This window comes from Nannospalax galili, unplaced genomic scaffold (assembly GCF_000622305.1).
Source record: "Nannospalax galili isolate Female #2095 unplaced genomic scaffold, S.galili_v1.0 scaffold305, whole genome shotgun sequence".
Classification (NCBI taxonomy): Eukaryota; Metazoa; Chordata; class Mammalia; order Rodentia; family Spalacidae; genus Nannospalax; species Nannospalax galili.
The window spans coordinates 2,029,280-2,050,449 of NW_008356258.1; the positions used below are offsets into that span (position 1 = coordinate 2,029,280).

Here is a 21,170-nt window from a genome sequence, read left to right on the forward strand (position 1 = left end):
GGAGGAGCCCCTGGCTCCTTTCTTTTACCAGTTCCACCTATGTGAAGGTAAGTCAGAGGTCCTACTTGACCATGGCTGGCTTTGCTTAGAAGAATGGAGGAAATGTTTCCTCTGTGTTGACCCTCCTCTTTGTAGACTGGACACTGGTTCATGTCTATCTAGTGGGGTCTCCTCAGTCTCATTGATCAAGAGGACAGGTGACCCACTACAATTACAGGACATTTTGGGAGATGCTTATAGTCCCCTGGAACTAGTCAACCTAGGAGGGCAAGGAGTCCTTTATGTCCCTCTGACTAAATTAGTATAGGCCTCAAAGTATGTCTGTTAAACATCCAAGAAGGTTAGTTCCACCAGTCTGGTACTTTTAATTACTGCATGCCATGCAGATAAATCTTGGGCAAAGACCGCTTGTTTTCAGATAAACCTTACCTATCTATTCTCCCTATCTTCCTTCAGTTCTTTGATTTCTTTGTTTGTGTGTTCTTTAAATTCACTGAATTCTTTTATCATGTTTACAATTTTTCTTTTGAGTTCCATGTCCTGCATTATCTCTAGGGGCTTCTCATTGTATTCCTCTAGAGGACTATTGGTATTTGGTGGGGATAAGTTATTTTGATTTTTCATGTTATTATTTTTTCTCTGTGATTTTCACATGTGAATTTCTTTTGTAGTTTCTGATTCTTATGTGAGACTCAAGCCTTCAAGTTTAGGTCTGCTTCGTTTTGTAAACTTTACGAGCCTTTGTGGTTTACTTTTTGGGCATGAAAAGCTGGTTCGCCTAAGCTTCTGGTTCTCTCTTTTGATTTTATATTGGAGTGGCCAGATTGCTTTTGTCTTCAGGAGTTCCCACAGAGGCCCAAGTCAGATGAGGATCAGGTGCTCTCAAGCTTTCTCCTAAGGTCTGGATCCCTCCAGGAAAGATATTGGCCTTAGGAATTTGGGGGCTATACTGGCCTGGGCACAGGGCCTAGGAAAGATGCTGGTCTAGGGCAGCTGGTGGCTGTGACACTCAGAGATCAAAGGGAGATGGGGGCAGTAAGAGGCACCAAGGGCTCCTGGGGACTGCACTGAGGAGCTGGGTTGGTCTGGATGCAAAGGATCAGGAAGCCAAAAGGTCAGCTCTGGCCTCCAGGAAAGAGACTGGCAGGTTGTGCAGCCCAGGGAAGCATAGGGAGGTAAGGGAGGGACCAGGCCCAGAGTGCTCCTGGGGACCTGGAGAAGGAACTGGGTTGGTCTGGATGCAAAGGATCAGGAAGCGGTGGTGGTTCTTCCGGTGTCTGGGGTGCCAAGATATGGACTGGGACAGTACCCAGGTTAGGAGGAGAGATGGGCGGGGGAGATGGGAGGGTGAATGAGGCTGGGGGGGTCAAGGCACAGAGGGCATGATCGACTTACTCCAGAGAGAGGCCAGCGGGTCTGCAGGCCCAGGGAAGCAGAGGGAGGTGAGGGTGGGACCAGGCCCAGAGGGCTCCTGGGGACCTGGAGAAGGAACTGGATCTGTCTGGATGCAAGGGACCAGGAAGCAGTGGTGGCCCTGGGCCACGGGCTCAGCCCAGGCATCCAGGAAACAGGCTGGCAGGCTGTGCAGCCCAGGGAAACAGAGTTGATTCAAAATTCTTAATATTTTGGCATTCATTTGTATTTCATTTGTTATTTTTATCTTTTTATTCTGTTATTCAAAATTCAGTGACAGACATAAAATACTTTAGGGTATCTTCTTACGAATGGCATTCTCCTGCATAAGCACGCTATCATTATTATATCTAAGAAAATTGCACAATAATTCCTTAATTTGATCTAGTATTCAATTCCCCCATTAAGCCCCAAATTGCTTTAATAGCCTCCTCACCCAAACAGAGTAAGAAAGTATACATCTGGTTGTCATGTAGTTTGTCTTCATTAGTATGTAGCAGTTTGCTGCCTTTCTTATCCCTGGTATCACTTTATTATTATTATTTTTATTTTATGTGTATGAATGTAGTACTTGCATGTATGTAAGTACACCCATATGGTGCAGTGCCCTAAGAGGACAGTAAAGGGCGTCAGATCCCCTGGAACTGGAGTTACAGATGGTTATTAGTCACCATGTGGGTTCTAGGACTCAAACACAGGTCCTCTGCAAGAGCAGCCAGTTCTCTTAACCACTGAGCCATCTCTCCAGCCCCCTTCCCCCGTATCACTTTTTTAGGGAGTAGATCAATGTCTTAAGAACATTGCGCCTTCTGGGGTTGATTGTTTCTTGTATAGATTGACATGTTCCCATCCCTTGAATTTCCTGCAAATTTGAGTTGGGTTTGATTAAGTTAAATATTTTGCAAAAATACTTTGAAGTAGAGTGTGTCCCCCTGGGTAGGACACCTGTATCAAACCTTTGCCACCCAGGATTCAGGGACCATTGCAGAAGAGAGGGCAGAAAGACTGTATGAGCCAGGGTGGGGATGATCACAAGGAAATAGAGTTTTCCAGGCAGCTAGGAATTTGCTCATATGAACTTGCAGCAGGTTGACAGCATGCACAAGACTCATACAAGCTCAAATCAGACAAAAATTCATACAAGTGGGGAAACAGGTAAGAAGCCTCATCCTTAGGCTAGAGAGATGGCTCAGCAGTTAAGAGCACTGACTGCTCTTCCAGAGGACCTGGGTTTGATTCCTGGCACACACATGGCGGCTAACAACTATCTGAAACTCCAGTTTCAGGTGATCTGACTCCCTCTTCTAACCTCTACAGGCATTGCATGACATTCTTTAAGGGAGCAATGCTAGATAGGTTGACCAGGCTCCAGTGGATGGACTCGCACCTAGGGACATTTGAGGACATAAACTTGACTCAGTAAGGCCTTAACACATATGACAGAGTGCATGAAATCTGGTGGGGAGGCTATGGGAGGATTCAAGATAGGGGAGGGGGTGTCTAAGTTTGATCAAGAGGTATTGTATGAAACTTGCAGATATTCAATTTAAAACTAAAAAATATTTTACAGTATCTACATACAGTTTATTTCTCACTGTGAGGTACATCAAGAGGCTTGGGTTGGGTTGTCACACTCTTGGTGATATTTGATTGGTTAGTGTGTTGACTACTGGGTTTCTCCTTTTGTAATTGTGATGTGTAGCTTGTGCGTGTAAATACGATTTAATTAAAAATGCAAATAGGTGTTTATAGGATGTGACAAATTGATGTTAAAGTTATTTACAAGAATGTGAGGACAAGAACAGGGGAGACGCTTTCTTATGGCAGCCATTGATCTTGCACTTGTAGTCAGCTTGCCATGTGCTAGGCACTATTCTCAGTGTGTTAAATATATTAATTGTTGAACCCTTACAGCTGTTGATACTCTTATTATACCCTTCTTTAGAGGAAGAAATCAAGGCATGTAGTTAGAGTCAGAATTTGAACTTGGGCAGTCAGACTCAAGAACTCACATAATAATAAGGAGTCAAGATACCATACTACTGTAGCCATTGGAAGAAAAGACTGAGACTAAAAACAAAAACATTGATTAGGAGAATTTATTTGCAACATACATGTGAGATAAGAGATAGCAGAACTGGCCTCCTCTTTATATTACCTTTAAAGATAAGTTTCATAAAGAGGTCCAATTGGGGCTGGAGAAATAGCTCAGTAGTTAAGAGCACTGACTGCTTTTGCAGAAGATCACACCCACATAGTGGTTAGTAACCATTCGTAACTCCAGTTCTAGGGGAATCCGACACCCTCTTCTGACATCTGTGGACATTGCATGACATGGGTGCACTTACATCCATGCAGGCAAGATAGTCATACACATAAAATAAAAATAATAATTAAAAATAATTTTAAAAAGAGTCAAATTGGCTGAAATACCCATTACTCTCCCAGTAGCCAACATTATTGATACCTAAAATATACTAAAATTTTTGCAGTGCTACAAACTAATGACAAAAAGTTGTAACAACTCACTTGAAAAATGACCAAAGAATATGAACATATGATTCTGAGATGACAGTAAATCCAGCAGGCATATGAAAATAGGCTCACTTATATTAGTTACTTTTTTGTTGTTGTGGTAAAATATTATGGCCCAAAGCAACTTATAAATTTATGAATCTATTTGGTTTATGGTTCCCAAGAGTTAGAGTTCATAATGGCAGGGAAGGCATGGCAGCAGGTGGCCAGAATAAGAAGCTAACTGATCACATCATTCACACACAGGAAGGAGAGGGAGAGAGAGAGAGAGAGAGAGAGAGAGAGAGAGAGAGAGAGAGAGAGAGAGAGAGAGGAACAGGAAGGAAGGTGAGGCAATAAACTCTCAAAGCCCTCCATGACACAGTTCCTCTAGCAAGGCTGTACCTCCTAAAGGTTCCGTAACCTCCACAAATAGTGCTACTGACAGGGACTAAGTGTCCAAGTACATGAGCCTTTGGGGGACATTTTTCAATCAAATCACCACAGCTACAAATTAATAACAAAAGTTGTGCAACCCATTTGAAAAATGACCAAAGGATATGGATATGTGACTCTGAGAAGACATCTAAGCCAGGAAGCAATGAAAATAGGTTCCTTTCTCTAGAAACAGGGAATGGCAAATTGAGCACACAATGAGACACTGGTAAGCACTCTTCATAGTGATTAACCACTAGAGAATATGACAATTCCAGTGTTTCAGGAGTATGGAAAAAACAAGAACTTTTGAGACTGTAAATTGTAATAGTAATTTTAAAAAGAAATATAGCAATGATAATTAAAATAGAATATTTGCATATTGTGTGACCCTCCTGCTTCACTTCTGGATATTTGCCCTAGAGAAATTTGGAATAAGAATGTTTTTGATGAACAGTGATTTGAAGAAGAGAAAAGTGGAAATATAGGAAATGGAAGATAAGGAAACCACTTTCTTCATATGTCACATATGTCAGTGCAATACTGTTCAGCATTCAAAATGAATTATATGTATTAGCATGTAACCACATCTGGATGTATGAAGACCAATAAATCTAAAAATATGTTGAAATCAGTAAGTGGCAAATGTTATACACCACGTTAGCATCTACATAAAATTTACATGAAACTTTACAACAGTGCCTGTTGGTTTTTGGACACACACATAAAGTAAAAATTCGACTGAACCCAGATGCTCATGCATACTTGTACATGTGTTCTACCATTCAGCCTCAGCCCCAGCCTTCAATGCCTCATTTTTGTTTAAAACATAGAGAGTATGCTGAAGAAATTATGACAAAATCTTAAAAATCTGATAAGTCCTGTTATGTTTTGCCTGTTTGTAATATTTCATAATTAGAATGCATCAGGAGAAGAATGAGGCATGTTTTTAATGTTTAAATTTCCACTGTGTTTAACCTGATTCCACTAATTTTTGCTTTTATAAAACTGTGTTTTAAAACACTTACAGTTCATTAAAATTAGAGGGAAAACAACATTGCCAGATGACCTTATTTACTAGAAAGGAAGACGAGTTTCTTGTGTTAAGTTGCCCCTCAGGATAGATCCCATAATCTCATTTGTACCCGGTTTTCCGTAATTAAGTCTGACAACATAATTAAAATAAAAAAGACCCCTTTATGTTGAAAATAAAAGAATACTCTATTAACCAGCCAGCTAAGGGCCACAACTGACAAAAAGCTTTCTCTAATTAGTATGATTGTCAAAGTATGTTAGCATCAGGCTCTTGGGAGAGTAATGACTCTTTCAGCAAATTGGACCTCTTTTCCAAACTTTTGTCTTTAGAGTTGATAGGAAAGGGGCCGGTTCTGTTGTCTCACTTCTCTTTTCACTCCCAAGGAAAGGAGAGTACGGACACCCTACAGAACGATATGCTACCAACAAATGGTCTTATCTCTCTTTTTGATTTTTTTTAAACCAAATGTTGATGGTTACACCTAAGCCAATTGTCACATGTTGGCAAAGGTAGCAAACAGCCTAGTATACATAAATCAAGAAACGCAGATTGAAGCAAGTGACCTTTAGGTACACAGCTGCAGGTAAGAAGTTATTTATCCCATATCTAAAATTTATGAGGCTTTTTATTTTGGCAGGTTGAATCAAATGGTCTCTACCAGGTGTTCTGCTGCTAGCTTCAGATTAAAGCCATCTGCTAAAAACCTTTGTTTTTGCTAAAATTAACTGTGTACCATGAGATGTTTAAAGCTAAAGATGGGCATTAACTTGCTCAGTGCTCTGTGTATGGCTTTTCTTTCCTCCATTAGGATATGTGAGCCATTGCACTAATCTCGTCACATGTATTATTTTATTTAATCCTCACAATAGCTCATTTAAGTTAAAGAGCTATAACTACCTGTTAATGCCAGAATCTGGCTCAAAACCTGATATTAAAACTGCTGGCCTTAGCACCATTATACCCACGAGTGAGGAAAGTTCTTTGCTTTTTGCTGTTGTTATCCATATGGTCCTAGATGATGATTTTCCTCCCTTTCCCCTTCCTTCTTTTGCATGTGTCTATTTGTGGTGTGTATGTGTATGTATATGTGTGTTCCCATGTGTAGAAGCACACATGTATATGCAGATGCATGTGAACATGTTTGCATGTGCACTTGGAGGCCTGAGGCTAAAGTCCCGTATCTTCCCTGATTGCTAGGCACCTTACTCATTGAAGCAGGGTCTCTCAGTTGAAGCTGGGTATTACCGTTTCGACTAGTCTAGGTAGCTGGCTTGCTCTGGGGATCCCCGCTTAGCCTTCCAGGCACTGGAATCAGGAAGGCCATTTGGCCTGCCTGGTTTTCATGTGAATGTTTAGGATCCCAACTTGGGTGCTCATGCCTGTGTAGAATACACTTTACCCACTGAGTCATCTCCCAGGCCATGATAGTTTCTTTTAAGGATATTCTTGAGATAAATGAAAAATATTTGGTTAATATTTAATATATTAGAAATAGCATTATGTTTTAGAATTTTTTTTGTGGACTGAATCAGTAAAAGACTACAATAGTGGGTGAGCATTTTATTTTCAGTTAGCTCTTGAGTGCAGATATAGTTGCATTTTTGTCATTTAATTTTCCAGTTAAAAAGGGCAATTTTAAAAGTAAATCAATTGTACTGTTAAATTCTTGAACCTGGAAAAGATACCCACAGACCTACTCTTGACTCTCCTTTTCCCTGGTTCTACTTTCTCAGCCCTCTGTGTATTCTTGAGGGTAATAATTGTTTTTCAAAAATTGTTTCTCTCGTGTCTGTTAACTTATAGGCAGACCTCTCCATCTCTTCTGTCTGACTTGTTTGCTATCCCCAGTGTCTACCTTGTCTATGAATGGGCCACAATCTGTGTTCTGGAGCTGTGTACAATCTGTGTGAATGAATCTGAACTCAGAGCTTTGGAAGGGAATGCAGACATGAACAGGTGTGAAGATTTGGAATCTTGTCTCCAAGAACATGGAATGCTCATTATTTTGCAGAATATTTCCCTATGCTTTTCTTGCCATTCTAAAGAAGATAGCTGGGATGTTTCCTAGCTGTATTGTATAGTGGCTTGAACGTGGTGGGAACTCCACTCACCTACCCACCAGCTGTTACTTCTGTTCAGGAAGTGTCCTGGACCCGAAGTATTCTTCTGTCTGGGAAGGCTTCTTTCTGTTCATATCTTAACCATTCCCTTCTAGAATACTCACTTTAAAAATTGAGTATTAGGTATGTGTTATTTTTAATTACTGTCACTGATGTATGTAATTTGAAAATTAATGTTGCTGTAATTATATTGATATACTGAATAGTTATTCCCAGCTTTTTAGTCAGACAAATTAAGCCTGTCTTTATGAATTCATCTTCAAAGCCTCAAAGTGGTTAAGAAACCAGGAGAACACAGAATTAAAGCCTTTGTTCTGTGGTTAATTTAGCATGAGCTAGCAAATGTAATTGATTTTAAAAATGTGGCATCAAGATTAAACTTCTTCAAGGAGAACTCTGGGCTCTGTTCACTTTTGCCAGAGGTTTCTAATTTATAGCAGACAACTCATTTGGGTCACATTCAAAACCAGAATTAAAGTGATTTGTTTGATTCTATTGACAAGGAGCTAAGTACTTCGAATAGAGGACATTTTCCTTTGGGACCACAGATACACTGATTTTGAAAAGGATATAAAAGATCAGTCTCATTTACAGTTCTGTTTCCTAAATTTACCATAGTACATGGCCTGAAACTAAGTAGTCAGTATTTTTTTAGGGAGTGAGTCAAATATGTTTGGATAAAGGTTACTAGGAAATAGAACCAAGAAATTTATATAATTTAAAATTTTTTCTGGTGTTGGAATCACTCATCGATTTTTCTCACTGTCCTTTATTCTGCAACATGGGCTCCTGTAGCATCTCCCCAATTCTTCCCAGTCTCTCTCATGGATTCCTCTTGTGTCTTTGTGCTAAGACCTTGGAGGCCTGTACTCTTAGTAAATTTAGTGTGTTATCCTGGAAGACCACATTCGAGACTTAACTTACCTGACTGGATAAACTATTTGTTCCTCCAGTGTGGATTGGAGTGACCAAGTCAGATCAAAAGAGACGGAGAAAATAGATCATAAACTATTGCGTGCTGCAGAGATGATTGCCACACCAAGGGATACAGAGTGTGCTGGACAAGGGAAAAGAGAGGCAACCATAGGCCTATGGAAATTTTTTCATAGATTTAACGTACCTGGACCTAGACATCTCTGTCTTCATGTTTCTCTTGCCAGGCTCTATGTGTTATTCTGTCCTATTTTACCGGTCTAAGTCTCCCTTTCCTCCTCCTCTCTCTGGTTTATATGCTTGAGGTACCTCCATATGGATGGCTCCAGATAACTATCTCCGCCCCAGAGCGCTCTCCTAGGCATCAGACCCACGACAGCTATCTGTGGTGCTCTCCATCCGGATGTCACACAGCTCTTCATCCTGGCCTGTAAAACTCTGCAAGATGAGGCTCATATTTGCCGTTTTCTATCTGTGGTCCACCTTCCCTGTTCTAATGGTGCTGTGCCTCTGAGCCCTGTGGGATGCCATCTCTTCTTTCTCTGTTCAGCTTTTGTGCATGCTGTTTCCTCAGCTTGAAATAGTCTTCCTTCCCACCACTCATTTTCTGCTTAACTCCTGTTTGCTGTTCAGCAGCTTGGACATCCCTTCTGAGAACATTTCCTGTGCTACCCCCACATTCAAGTCTGACTGAAGAGCCTTTTGCATACCCACAGAGTCCTGTATTTTCTCTTGTGTGTTCTGAACATTTCTAACACTATTATAATTCCTCATTCATCTCTCTTTGGACTGGGAGAACAATGAAGTATGCCACTATTTCTTTTCTGGACCTGACTCAGCATATTTTTCTTGACTGTTTCCATCCATGTATGCAAGTGTACCTGTCTTGTACAATGTCCATGGAGGCCAGAAGAGGGCATCAGATCCCCTAAAACTGGAGTTAAAGTAAGTTGTCAACTGCCATGTGAGTGCTGGGAACCAAACTCGGGTCCTCTGTAAGAGCAGCAAGTGCTCTTAACCACTGAAGCGTCTCTCCACATCCAGCATCTCCATTTTCTTAAAGATGAAGTTGGATAACTTGGCAGTTTGGAGTTCTTACTTTCACTAAGTCCAATTCTGTCAGCATAGTTTTAGGAGCAGAGCATAAAGAGAAGTAAACTCCAGGAGTTTGGGATTAAAATCAGAGATCTTGGTTAGATCATTCTCATATCCACTTGGCACGTGAGACTCCTGGTAACACTTCAGAGTAGACCACACTTGCTCTGTTTGAACTTTTGTCTCTACGTCTCGCTGACCTCCATTACCAGCTCACCTCTTCCAGTTCTTTCTCCCTGCTATACTCTTTGTGATTGTTGGATGAGATAATGTATATGAAAGGGCTGCTTCCTAACGTATAAATGTGCAAGTGTTCATCATGACCTTTGACACACATGGAATTGCAAGGGTGCTTCCTCATAAAACCACTCCCAGTCCCTACTTGTGCATCCTCCTGTCTTGGACCACCTTTATCCACAGCTGCCTCCCATTGCCTAGAGTATTTGAATTGAGATACTCCTGTTTATTGGCACTGACCATTTTGTACTGTACTGTATTGTTTATAAGTTTGTTCCTTTCCTGAAGTTCTTGGTATGACAGTCATGTTCCGTTCATCTTTACTTTCAGCATTCTCACTAGCTCCACTCCCAGCTCATCATGATGCCTGACATAAAAGAGGAGCCACTGTCATCAGCCTTTTGCCTAGTCATCAAGTAGCTCTGGTCCTCTCTCCACCTGTTGAATCCCTCCTAGCTGGCTAAATCTTCTCATACTGTCAATACTTTGCTACTCAAAGTTCAGTCTTTGGACCGACAATATAGGCATCCTTGTGAACTGCTAGGTGTAGGTCATATGCTGCAGACAAGACTATTATGTTTTTTTTTTTTCTGAATGCAGGTACTTGCAACTGGACTCAGTGGGCTCTACTCTTCCTTGCCCACAAAGCTGGAAGAAAAGGGTGAAGAGTGGCATTGCCTTCTCAAAGATGACTGGCTTCTGCTGCCCTCCCTTGTACAGTTCATGAACTCCCTGGAGTTTTGCAATGCAGTCATCCAGGTACAGCAGCACAGTAAACCATCCTTGAGCAGGAGCCTGGTCAGAGCTCAGGCCTTGCCTGGGATTAGTGTGTACATGTACCCTTTGTTAATTTTGACAAATATTTATGGAATGATGGTGCTTTGCTTGAAGCCCACTGAATGCCTGCAGATGAGTGAAAATATTAGTTAGTAGGTCTCTGAAAAGTTTCAATTGAGAACAAATGAGAGCATTTTATTCTCTCTATAAAAAGTATTATTCTGTTTTGATGATCCACTTAACCATCAAAAATAAGTTCAGTGGCTGACTCATTAAATAGATATTTTTAGGCTTCTAAGTACCCTAAATTATAACACTTTTACTTTAAGGTCTTCCTGGGAGCTTACAAAGGAAAACACTTTATTTTGCTTAATGATGCATACTACATAAAGAATATTGTTATCTCAATTGAATTTGGAAGAAGTTAACCATCTTCTTAGCAACAAAAATTAAATTCGCTTTGAAATTGGCCTGCTTTAGGGGAAAAAAAACCCAAAACCAGCTGCTAAACTCTTGCATATTTGGCTTTTTGATTAGATTTTACGTTTAGATTCCTTGTTACTGCTTTCAATAAAAATCCAATTTTATATATGTTTTCATCAAAAATTTCTTTTACGGGACATAAATATTACCTTAATATCGGGTTTATTAAGAAATCAGGTTTGTTTGTGGTGATTTTGAGGTGAAAATGTTAGTTATAATCTGTTTATCTGCCAAATAAAGAAATAGCTTCTGGAGGAAATGAAAGTAAATGATTTTCGCTCTCATCTCATTTTTATTGCTAAATCAAAGGAGCTTTTATTTACATATAAGATAAATGGATTACATTTAGATTTTTTTTTTCTTTAATACTATAGTCTGTCAACATTTTCTTGTAGAAGTGTGTGGAAATAAAAGCAATCCTATTAGTTCCTCTTCAGATGTACAGAGAGGAAGATTATCAGTGATTTAACTTCCCTAGAAATTGCTTTTCACTGAAGTAAAGCTGATGAGTATGGTGAAGAACAGGGACATTATTTATTTTATGATGCATTTTGAAACTAAAGGCATATACTTTTAATAATTTTTTCTGGGGGAACCCCTAGAAGAATTACTTATAAAAGACATTAATACAGGTTTATCCATGTTACTTGTATTTTGAAAATCAAATATAGGAAAAACTGTACTTTCAGTAATGTTTTCTGCTTTTATTAAAATATTTTATAAATCCTCCCCCCCTTACAAATATCAGAAAATATGTCTTCAAAATTCTTTCTGCTGGCAAAGTAAGTGTATTTAATTATCCATTTTGGCAGCTATATTCTTTTTTAAAACTTAGTCACAAAATGATAGGAGGCCTAGAGGAAGTTAAGGGGCAAAGAATTATACTTTCTAATTTGTTCATTTTAATTTATAAATCCTTATGCATATTTAGTCTATTTATTGTCTTTTTCAAGCTGAATTTAAAATTACCATTTTTTTTTCTATATTTGGAAGTACAACTTTAACCTAGCTGTTTATACTGTAATAAACACTTGGAAAAATAAATCACATGGCAGAGTGTGGTCTGAAGTATTCTTTAACAATGGAATACATCCCTGCATGTGGGTTTCCTTTGTGAATTTAGGATGTACACAGAATTGTTAGGTTTTAAGGCACCATGCAGACTGAACCCTGCCTTCTGCTGCTTTTGTCTCAGGTGGCTCACCCCTTGATCCGCAGTCAGCTTGTCGGCTACATTTACAATGGATTTTTAGTACCAGTCTTGGCTCCTGCCCTCCATAAGGTAAGTGATTGGCTGAGGTCATCTTCTGTCTGTTTATAGGGAAACTGAGGAAGGTAGTTGACTCAGTGGTAGATGCAACCTTATTTTCTTCTCATTCTGTTCAAACTTCTTAGTAGTATCAAACCTGGGTCTTAAAAATAGCCTCGAGGTAAGTTGGATGGAATCCATTTGGTGTAGTGGAATACAGTCCTATGAATGTCAAGTAAGTCAGTCCATACAAGAGTTGATGAATGGTTTCTGACTCTTGGCCCTACTTCACTTTGTGGGAGGGAGCTTCTTTGAATGTTCTGTTAAACTGTCCTCTGAGGCCACCTTTTTTACAGAGAATGCATGGGCTACTGTGGGCACGGAGGGGGCAGAGGGAGCACACGTGCCATAGCTTTGCTGTCTCCTTAATAGAACATGATTTTCTATTATCACAGTTTTATGACTGCAAAAATTAAAGTGAAGCCAAGTTAAGGTCCCATCAAAGGTTGGCTGTCTCATTAGCAGCACTTTGAATTCCTTATGACTCTCATTTTGTATAATAAATCAACTGATAGCTTTTCCATTGTGAACTGTTATGAGATGCCCATTGGCCTAGAATTCTAATTTTAAGGAGTCTTTGTCTCTGGTTGGGCAAGATCAATAATTAACTTACAATGTGGCTTGGATGAAGCACACTCCTTTCTACATATTTAAATTCCAGTTTTATATTTTCTTACTTTATAAAATCCAAGAACTGTGGATTGTAGCAACATGGAAGCCTTGCAATGCACGCTGATGGGGTTCTGTTTCACAGTAGCAGGTTTCTGTGGAAGCTGTTTATCTCCTCAGGTTCAAGGCCCTTTGAACTTAGTGAACATGTTTTACAGAACAAACTGTTTGATATGGAATTCTTCCTACATGTAGGTTCAAGAAGTAACCTTAGATATGATTTAAACATCAAAATATCGATATCTTCAGGTTATTTTAGTGTTTCATAAAATACAGAGAGACCAGATCTGTGGAATTAGATTTGTTTTGGGAAATCCAGGGCAACCTTTGAAAACACATGATGCCTTCCGTGTTCCCGGGCCATCCTTCCATTGGTCAATATTCGGCTCTTTGCGGTTGTGTGTGAGCACTGTAGGTCTCTAAGACTGAACGTGGAGGAACTTTCCTTTTCAGTGGAATACAGCAGTGCCGTTGGAGTTCTTTGCAGTCATTCTCTGTATACCCCCATTTCTTTCTTCCCCATTTATTCCCAAGTTTTTCCTGAATGACCTACTGACATTAAATAATTTTATTGACATAAAATAACTATTGTAGTAGTGATAAGTATTATTACTATTTTCCACAATATTTTGTGCTATTATAATTAATGCACTTTAATTTTATAAATATGAATGGAAACACTTTGCATGTTAATGGGGTACTAGGTGATGTTTTAATACATGCATATATTATGTAATGTTTAAGTCAAGTTAAACATATTTATCTTCCCAAACATTGTCATTTCTTTATAGTGAAAATCTTCAAAATCCTCCCTTCTAGCTTTTTGAAATGTATTGCATATTGGTGCTACCTGTAGACACCCTGCTGAGCAGTAGCACACCAGCGATTCTTACTTCTATGTAACTAAGCACAATGGCATCTCCGTTCATAGCAGAGGATGAGCTCCATCTCAGAGAGCTGTTGTGAGACTCTTTCCACCCCACTTCTTCATAGCACTCAGCATGAGTGGAACTCAGGTGTTAGCTGTGCTTGTTTAACGTCCGTCTCCATAGAAGTAAGCACACTTTCTGGGGATAGGGCTCCCGTGTGTTTTGTTCACTGGAATATCTCCACTGATGAATGTAATGCCTTAGACTTAAGAAGTAGAAAAAAATGAAGAAACAAACCAACACACAAAGGCAATGTTCATCAAAGTGGCAGTAGAGTGCTAGCACTTGTTACTTTCCCAGACAGTGGCTTATAAGACAACAATTTTAGAAAAAAAAAGAGAATAATTTTAGACAGCACTGTATGTATGTAGTTATGTCCATAATTTAAAAATTGAGATTTTATTTTATTTTTATTTATTTATTTGTTTTTGGTCCTTTTGAGACAGAGTCTCCCTGTACCCCCAGCTGTCCTGGAACTTACTATGTAGACAGGCTGGCCTTGAATTCACAGAGATCCGCCTGCCTCTGCCTCCCAAGTGCTGGGATTAAAGGCGAGTTTAAAACCATGAAGTTAATACATATGTATTATAAAAAGTCAATTTTAAAAAAGGAAATAAAAAGTAGATGTTACTGTGTTGGGTTTGGATTTGCAGCTCCCTAAGTAAGATTCTTTGACTTTTATCTATTGCACATTCTTTCTCCTGGGGCAATTCTGTTTAGTATCCAGGGAAAATAAAGACCTGATTGTTTTTCTCCTTCATTTCTTTCTCCAGATTCTGCATCTTTTTGTTTGTTTGTGCTTTTGTCAGTTAGAACTGAAAGGTTGGGTAGGAAGGTGCTGGGGCAGGGACTGACCTCTCCTTAGGCTCTTGCTCCCTCAGGGGCTACTGAAGGGAATATGTTCATGAGCAGCAGCCCGAGGGCAGACCAGCGGAGTTCAGAGTTGGGTGTATCTTAAGAAGCTCCCAGTAGGAGTGATCAGCTTAGTCTACATTCTTTCCTTGGATGTGGTTCGAGTCTGCAGTGAGAACTCCAATCTGTGTTTTGCATATGTTGGGTCTACCGCCCTGACAGTTGAGCTTTAGTCTTCCAAATAAAGTTCCACTATGCATTCTCTCATCTCCTGAATTGTGTGTAGTTTTTAGTTACCTGCCATCAGTGTAGACAGTTTGCAATGGTAAACTTATTCTCTCTGCTTCATAAATAATACAAATAAATTCGACTTAAAACTTCCCCCACATCACAATCAATATGTACACACAGTATTTCTTCAGCAACCCTTAGTCAGAGATGGAGGCATTATAAAAGCTTGTGGGGGGACTTGGGGTGTTGACTCAGTCAGTAAAATGCTAACACACAAGCTTGAGGACCTCAGTTCAGAGCACCAAAATTTACATAAAAAGCCGCTTGGTGGCTTATGCCTGGAACACCAGCGCTGAGAGGCAAGATGGGGCCAGGGCAGGTGGAGACGGGCGGATCCCTAAAGCTCAGCCAGCCTAGGTGAATTGGTGATTCAGGTTCTGTGAGAGACCCTGTCTCAAAAAGTAAAGGTAGAGAGTGATTGAAAGATACCTGACATTGACCTCTAGGCTACACACATGCACATGCACATAGGCTACACACATGCACATAGGCTACACACATGCACATGCACACACACATGCATGTGCACTCATATGCACACAAGCTCATATCTATGCTTTTGCACACACACCATACTACATACCATACACATGCACACACATAAACACATACCACCATCGCCATCAACAGCAACAACAATAATAACAAAACCCCAAAAACCTTGTAGGAGAGGTGTGGAGTGGCATGTGGGCTGAGCAAAGATCATCTCCACAGTTCCTCCTTCTACTCTATATACGTGTAAAGAAACTCTGCCCTTGAAAGCTGCTCTTGCATGTGCATTCTTCATCTACACTCTGGCATGGCCACTCTTCTGGGTTAGCACAGAGGCCCACTTGCATTTTTAAAAAGCTGCATAGTTTTCTCTAGTGAGGATATACTTTCCTTATGTGCACTTGAGCATCAGAAACACTGGGGCTGGGAGTGAAGCTTGCTGAGCATGTGTGAGGCCCTAGGTTTTTCCTCATATCGTGTAGATCTATAAATACATACATACATACATACATAAATAAATAAATAAATAAAAACAAATTCTGAAAACTGAATGTGTTCAGAAATTTATTTGGTACAACCTAACTTTTACTGAACTAATTTGGTGTCTGTTCCTACCTAAACTATCTTAATACTATTTACTTTAACCTACTTGTATTAAAATTTGTGTTTTGTGGAGGAAATATTAATATTTTGATTAGGGTGCTATCAAGTCCTCCTGGGAATTTTATATAAAACATGAAAGATATACTAATTTTCTACAAGTTTTGAATTCCCAAATACACATACTCTCTAGAGTTTAGAATAAGGGATTGAAAGCCTACTTTAGACATTTGGGGAAGAGTAAACTAAAAAAAATTAAATTCTCTCTCTCTCTCTCTCGTGTGTGTGTGTGTGTGTGTGTGCATGCACATGAGTGCAGTACCTGTAGAGGTCAAAAGAGGGCATTGGCTGTCTTGGAGCTGGAGTTATAAGAGATTGTGAGGCACCCCACATGAATGTTGGAAACAACTCAGATTGTTTGTAAGAGCAGCAAGTGCTCTTATCCACAGAGCCACCTCTCCAGGCCCAGGAAAGGATAAATTTTTATAGACAGGTTGAAGTCATGGTTTGTAAAAGTGATAATAAAGAAAACGATTCCATATAACAGGCAGTAAGGAGTTAGATTTAGCTACAGGTATAGATCTGAGTATTCCAAGCTGGTTGGTTTTGGCTACAAATAGCTCTTCCCCAGTAAGAGTTGCTTCTCTCCTGTCTGTATTGTTAATTTTTCCAAGCTAGAATTTCAAAACTGAATGCTCGTTGGGGAGAATGAGCTGCATTCTCAGAGAAGCAGAGGCCAAGGTGGGATTAAACAGGAAGCGCTGATGTGAAAGAAAACAGGGAGAGCGTTAAGGAAGGCTGGAGAGTTGTCAGACTGCAGTGCTAAATCAGAGCCCAAGGGAAGGAGGGGAGGAGATTGACTGAAAGTGTTCCAGATGGTTCTGCACCCTGAGAAAAGCTGTCTGTCAAAGAAGGTCTCGGGAGTGGGTTTGCTGTTGTATCCCTGCCACACTCAGCCACTGGCTGGGAGCCACCTGTGGGAATGTGGTGTTGGGGTAATCACAGGTGGAACTTTAGCTGTAGTGGGGTCAGTCATGCCCCTGTGGTTGAAAGTGGGAGAGGTGCCAATTTCCATGATTTTCCTAATTGTGGACCTGAAACACAGTTCTTTTGGTATTATTCACAGTGATTGCGTGGTAGGGGCAAACAAGCTGCAGCCTGGCCTGAAGCCACAGTATTGCTCGCTTGTTCATGCTGCGTGTGCATCTTGTCCTCACTTAAGGAGCAGATTGATGAAAACATTTACTGCTGGATTGAATATCACCTGTCACAATGTCCAAAGGAAGCAAACATAGGAAATAGCCAGCTACCGACTCATGGAGTTTTGTTTGGCAGTGGCGTGTCATTTCTGTTCACATTTCATTGTCTAAAGGAAAGCAAGGCCCAAGGCCACATCCCACCCTAGAGAGAAGTGAGGTTCTACTGTTTTATCAGAAGGAGAGACTTTTAGGATGTGACTATCATCCCTAATGACCGTCATTCATGGTCTGTCATTCAGGTCCCCAGCAGGAACAGGTGGGCCTCAAATAAGGTTTTGAGGAGAGTTTAAAAGGTGCGGTGGTCATCTGAGTGTAGGGTTCCAGTGACTTATTGCCATATTATAAACTATCCTCAGTTAGTGACTTAAAATAGCCATCGATCACTAGTGATTAGCCAGCTGGTACAGTGCCTCAAGACAGTGCACACTGGGGACAGCTCCGCACTGAGGCCTGGGCCTCAGCTAAGATCATTACTGTGGTTGGGGACTGACAGCTTGGAGCTGGCTGGGTGCTTCTCTCCCCTTTCCCACCTTCTTTTTCCACAGGGATAGCCTGGGATCCTCCCAGCATGGCAGCCTCAGGTATTTGGATTCCTGTGCTAGTTGAGGTCTAAGGACTCCCAAGAGTGAATGTTTCAAAAGCTCCAAGAGTGAATATTAGAAGTGGCTGTGTCCTCAGGCTGGGGCCGGGAACCTGGAGCAGTTACCTCTGCCGTATTTATTTGTTCACAGTAGCACAGAGCCCACCCACTTCAGCGGGAGGGGACATAGACCCTGTCTCTGGATGTAAGACTGTAAGGGTGTCTGTGGCCCTGTTCTGGGCAGGCTCACCATGACTCCCACATTGAGGTTAAGTGTGTACAGAGTCATGGGGGGCTGTATAAAAAGTACTACCCGAGAGGGGCGAGGAACCGCAGCCTGAGGCAACTCCTAAGAAAGGGATTTGGAATCAATAGGCAAACTTCATTCAGTCCCCTCTACCCAGCCTCCTACCAGAATTTCATTGGCTGAACCCAAGTGGTAACTAGTTAGCCCAGAGAACTGTGGACATAGTGGTTCATACATGTCCACAGAGATGTAGAGCAGGGTGAGAAGATAAAGACCTCTTGGAAGCCACCAGTGCTCCTAACTTCTGGTATCAGCATCTCAGAGCATTCATCATCGGGGACAGCCAGCACCTGTAATGTGTTTGCGCTCGGTGCTCAAGTAGATTGCAACTTAAACTTTTCTATGAAGGAATTCAAAACCGCTTCTTAAAATTTATACTTAGTAATTCTCCTCTGGAACCTAAAATCATAGCTAGAGCTTAACATGACAGGTGGAAATGCTGACAGCATGCCAGATGTGAACATGCCGTGGAGAGCCAGGTAAAGCACAGGAGACCATCCCGGATCAGGCATTAGATCATGTGAATTTAGGCAGAGGCAGGGTGCCCAGCACTGGACCATGAGTCAGAAGATCTGGGATCTAGTCCTAGCTCTTGCTTAGTATTTGCGGCTCTGACCTTGGGCAAAGCTTTTATCCTGTCTGAGTCCGCGTCTTCCACTGTACTGTAAGGACAGTAATCCTCTGTGTCTTCAGGGAGTGTGAAGATCAACCATGAGCACATTCTGAAAAGTCACAGACTGCTGTAGGCAGAGGAATCATCATAGTTATTTTAGGAGAAACCCTGCCGTCTCATACAGTTAGAAAGATAATACTGTTTGTTCAGGGTCCATTTATGGAGTGTGCACAGGTGCAAACACTTCACTAGAGCTCACAGGAGATGAAGGTGGGTGAAACCCTCTCATCTCCATGGAGTTTATAATGAGGGACCTCTGGGAGACAGGCATGTTAACCACGGACTCAGAGCAGGAAGGACTAAAATAAGTGCTGTGAGAGAAAGAAGCAGAGCAGGGTGTGGGCAGACACAGAGGGTAAGTGGTTAGGGAGAGAGCACTGTGCAGAGAGTCTTGTGTATGAGTAGAGAGGGAGGGTGGTCTAGGAAGAGAGTCCCAGGAGCCAAGGTATGGTAGAGCCTGTGGGGGATAAAATCTTCGAAGGAGTACTGGAGTCAAAAGTGGTCATGGGGGCGAGGGCTGAGGAAAGATGCTAATGGGATTCCTAAGCCAGGGAGTATTTGTGTCCGCTGTATGCAGGGTGGAAGGAGTTGGGTATAAGAGGCTCAGGGAAGGCCTGGTGGTGACAAGGCAGCAGCCTTTATGGACTGGTGTTCTGGGAGGTATGGGGGTGAATAAAAGAAAACAGAATGCCAAGCGTGGTCATGCTCACCTGAAATCCCAGTACTCAGGAGGCTGAGGCTAAAGGGTTGAGAGTTTGAGGCTAGCCTGGGATACACAGAGTTCCAAGCCGGTCTGATATGCAAAAATAAGACCCTATCTCAAAGCAAATACCAACCAACCAGAGAGGAAGGGAGTTCAAGAGGAGGTTTGTGTTGAGGGACAGGAGATGGAGGAAATAGGGATACAGGGAATTAAGATTGAATAGCCCTGCTCACCAGCAAATTACCTTTAAACTATGTGAAAGGAGTGATAGCTTTCCTAATGTACAATTTCCAGCCTTTTCTTCATCAGATCAGTATTATACATAAATGCTTGCTCTGAAATACTGGCATCTTAAAGAATATTCTCATCTTTCACAGTGGTTCATGCTTGTATTGTAATCCTACTCTTGGGAGGCTGAGGCAAGAGGATTGCCTGTGAGTTCTGGGTCAGCCTGGGCTACATAGTGAATTCCAGATCAGTATAGGCCACCTCTCCAGAAGAGAAAGAGAGAGAGAGAGAGAGAGAGAGAGAGAGAGAGAGAGAGAGGGAGAGAGAGAGAGAGATTGATTTACCAGCTACCCTCTGAGGCTTCTGACTCCCTGAACCCAAGGTGCCCCACACTCTAAACTCTCCTGTGCTCTTTTGGCATCTGTCTGCTGCACTGACTGGCTCCTCCTAAGTGCTGGCATGTCCCATGCTGGGCCTGGTTCTCTGTTGATGGACCCTTGTGATCACAGATGGTTAGAAGTTTGCTGGGCCTGAGTATTCAGCCACCAGTCTGGAACTCTTCTCTAATGGCCTCTTGTTCCCCCTAAATGTAGAACAGGAAAAGCTAACACATACCTTTGTTCCCAGGCCATGTGGGTCATTTGCATACCTTGTTGTGAATAATATGATTTTTCCTAGTTGGCCTAGAAGACTTGCTCATTGTCTGATTTTTTTACTCTCCCTTAACATAGCACCAGCCTTTTTTCATTAGATTGCTTATTGTTTCTTCCCCTAATAATGCTACTTTAGGCCTTCCTTTCTGTACACCTTGACCAGGGTTAGTTAGCTAGCAAGGCTCCCTGATACAACTTCTCTCCTGAGGCTGTCTTATGCACTGCTGAATTACGTTTTCTAATTCATCATCTTTCTCCTATGACCATCAGCAACTCTGCCTCGCCATCTCCTTAGTGTGCCCTGTGTGCTGGCCCTCTCCCAGCCACATCGTTGGTTCCCAGACTCTCCAGTACTCTGTTTTTTGCTCAGATGTTCTCTCCCTTTGTTCTCTGGGGTCAGGTCAGCACAGCCCCATACTTCCTGATGCTGTAACTTGGGAGGTTCTAGGCTTCTTGGTTTTCCAGCGTTTTCTCCACTGTTGGGCACTGGGCCAGTTCTCCATTGCTGGGCACACATACCTCCCTAATGTTGGGCATATTTTGTGTTCCACCCTGCCTGTTCTCTGTCCTGAGTCCCTGAAA

General features: G+C 41.4%; 1 protein-coding gene across 2 annotated transcripts in view; it reads left to right on the forward strand.

The window, feature by feature from the left end:
- Window positions 1–21,170, forward strand: part of Fam160a1 (family with sequence similarity 160 member A1) — a 337,430-nt gene that overhangs the window by 232,090 nt on the left and 84,170 nt on the right. For both annotated transcript variants that reach the window (XM_029556760.1, XM_008854254.2), the window contains exons 5-6: window positions 10,384–10,542; window positions 12,239–12,325. In XM_029556760.1, coding sequence (XP_029412620.1) covers window positions 10,384–10,542; window positions 12,239–12,325 — 246 coding nt within the window. The remainder of the gene's footprint in view (window positions 1–10,383; window positions 10,543–12,238; window positions 12,326–21,170) is intronic.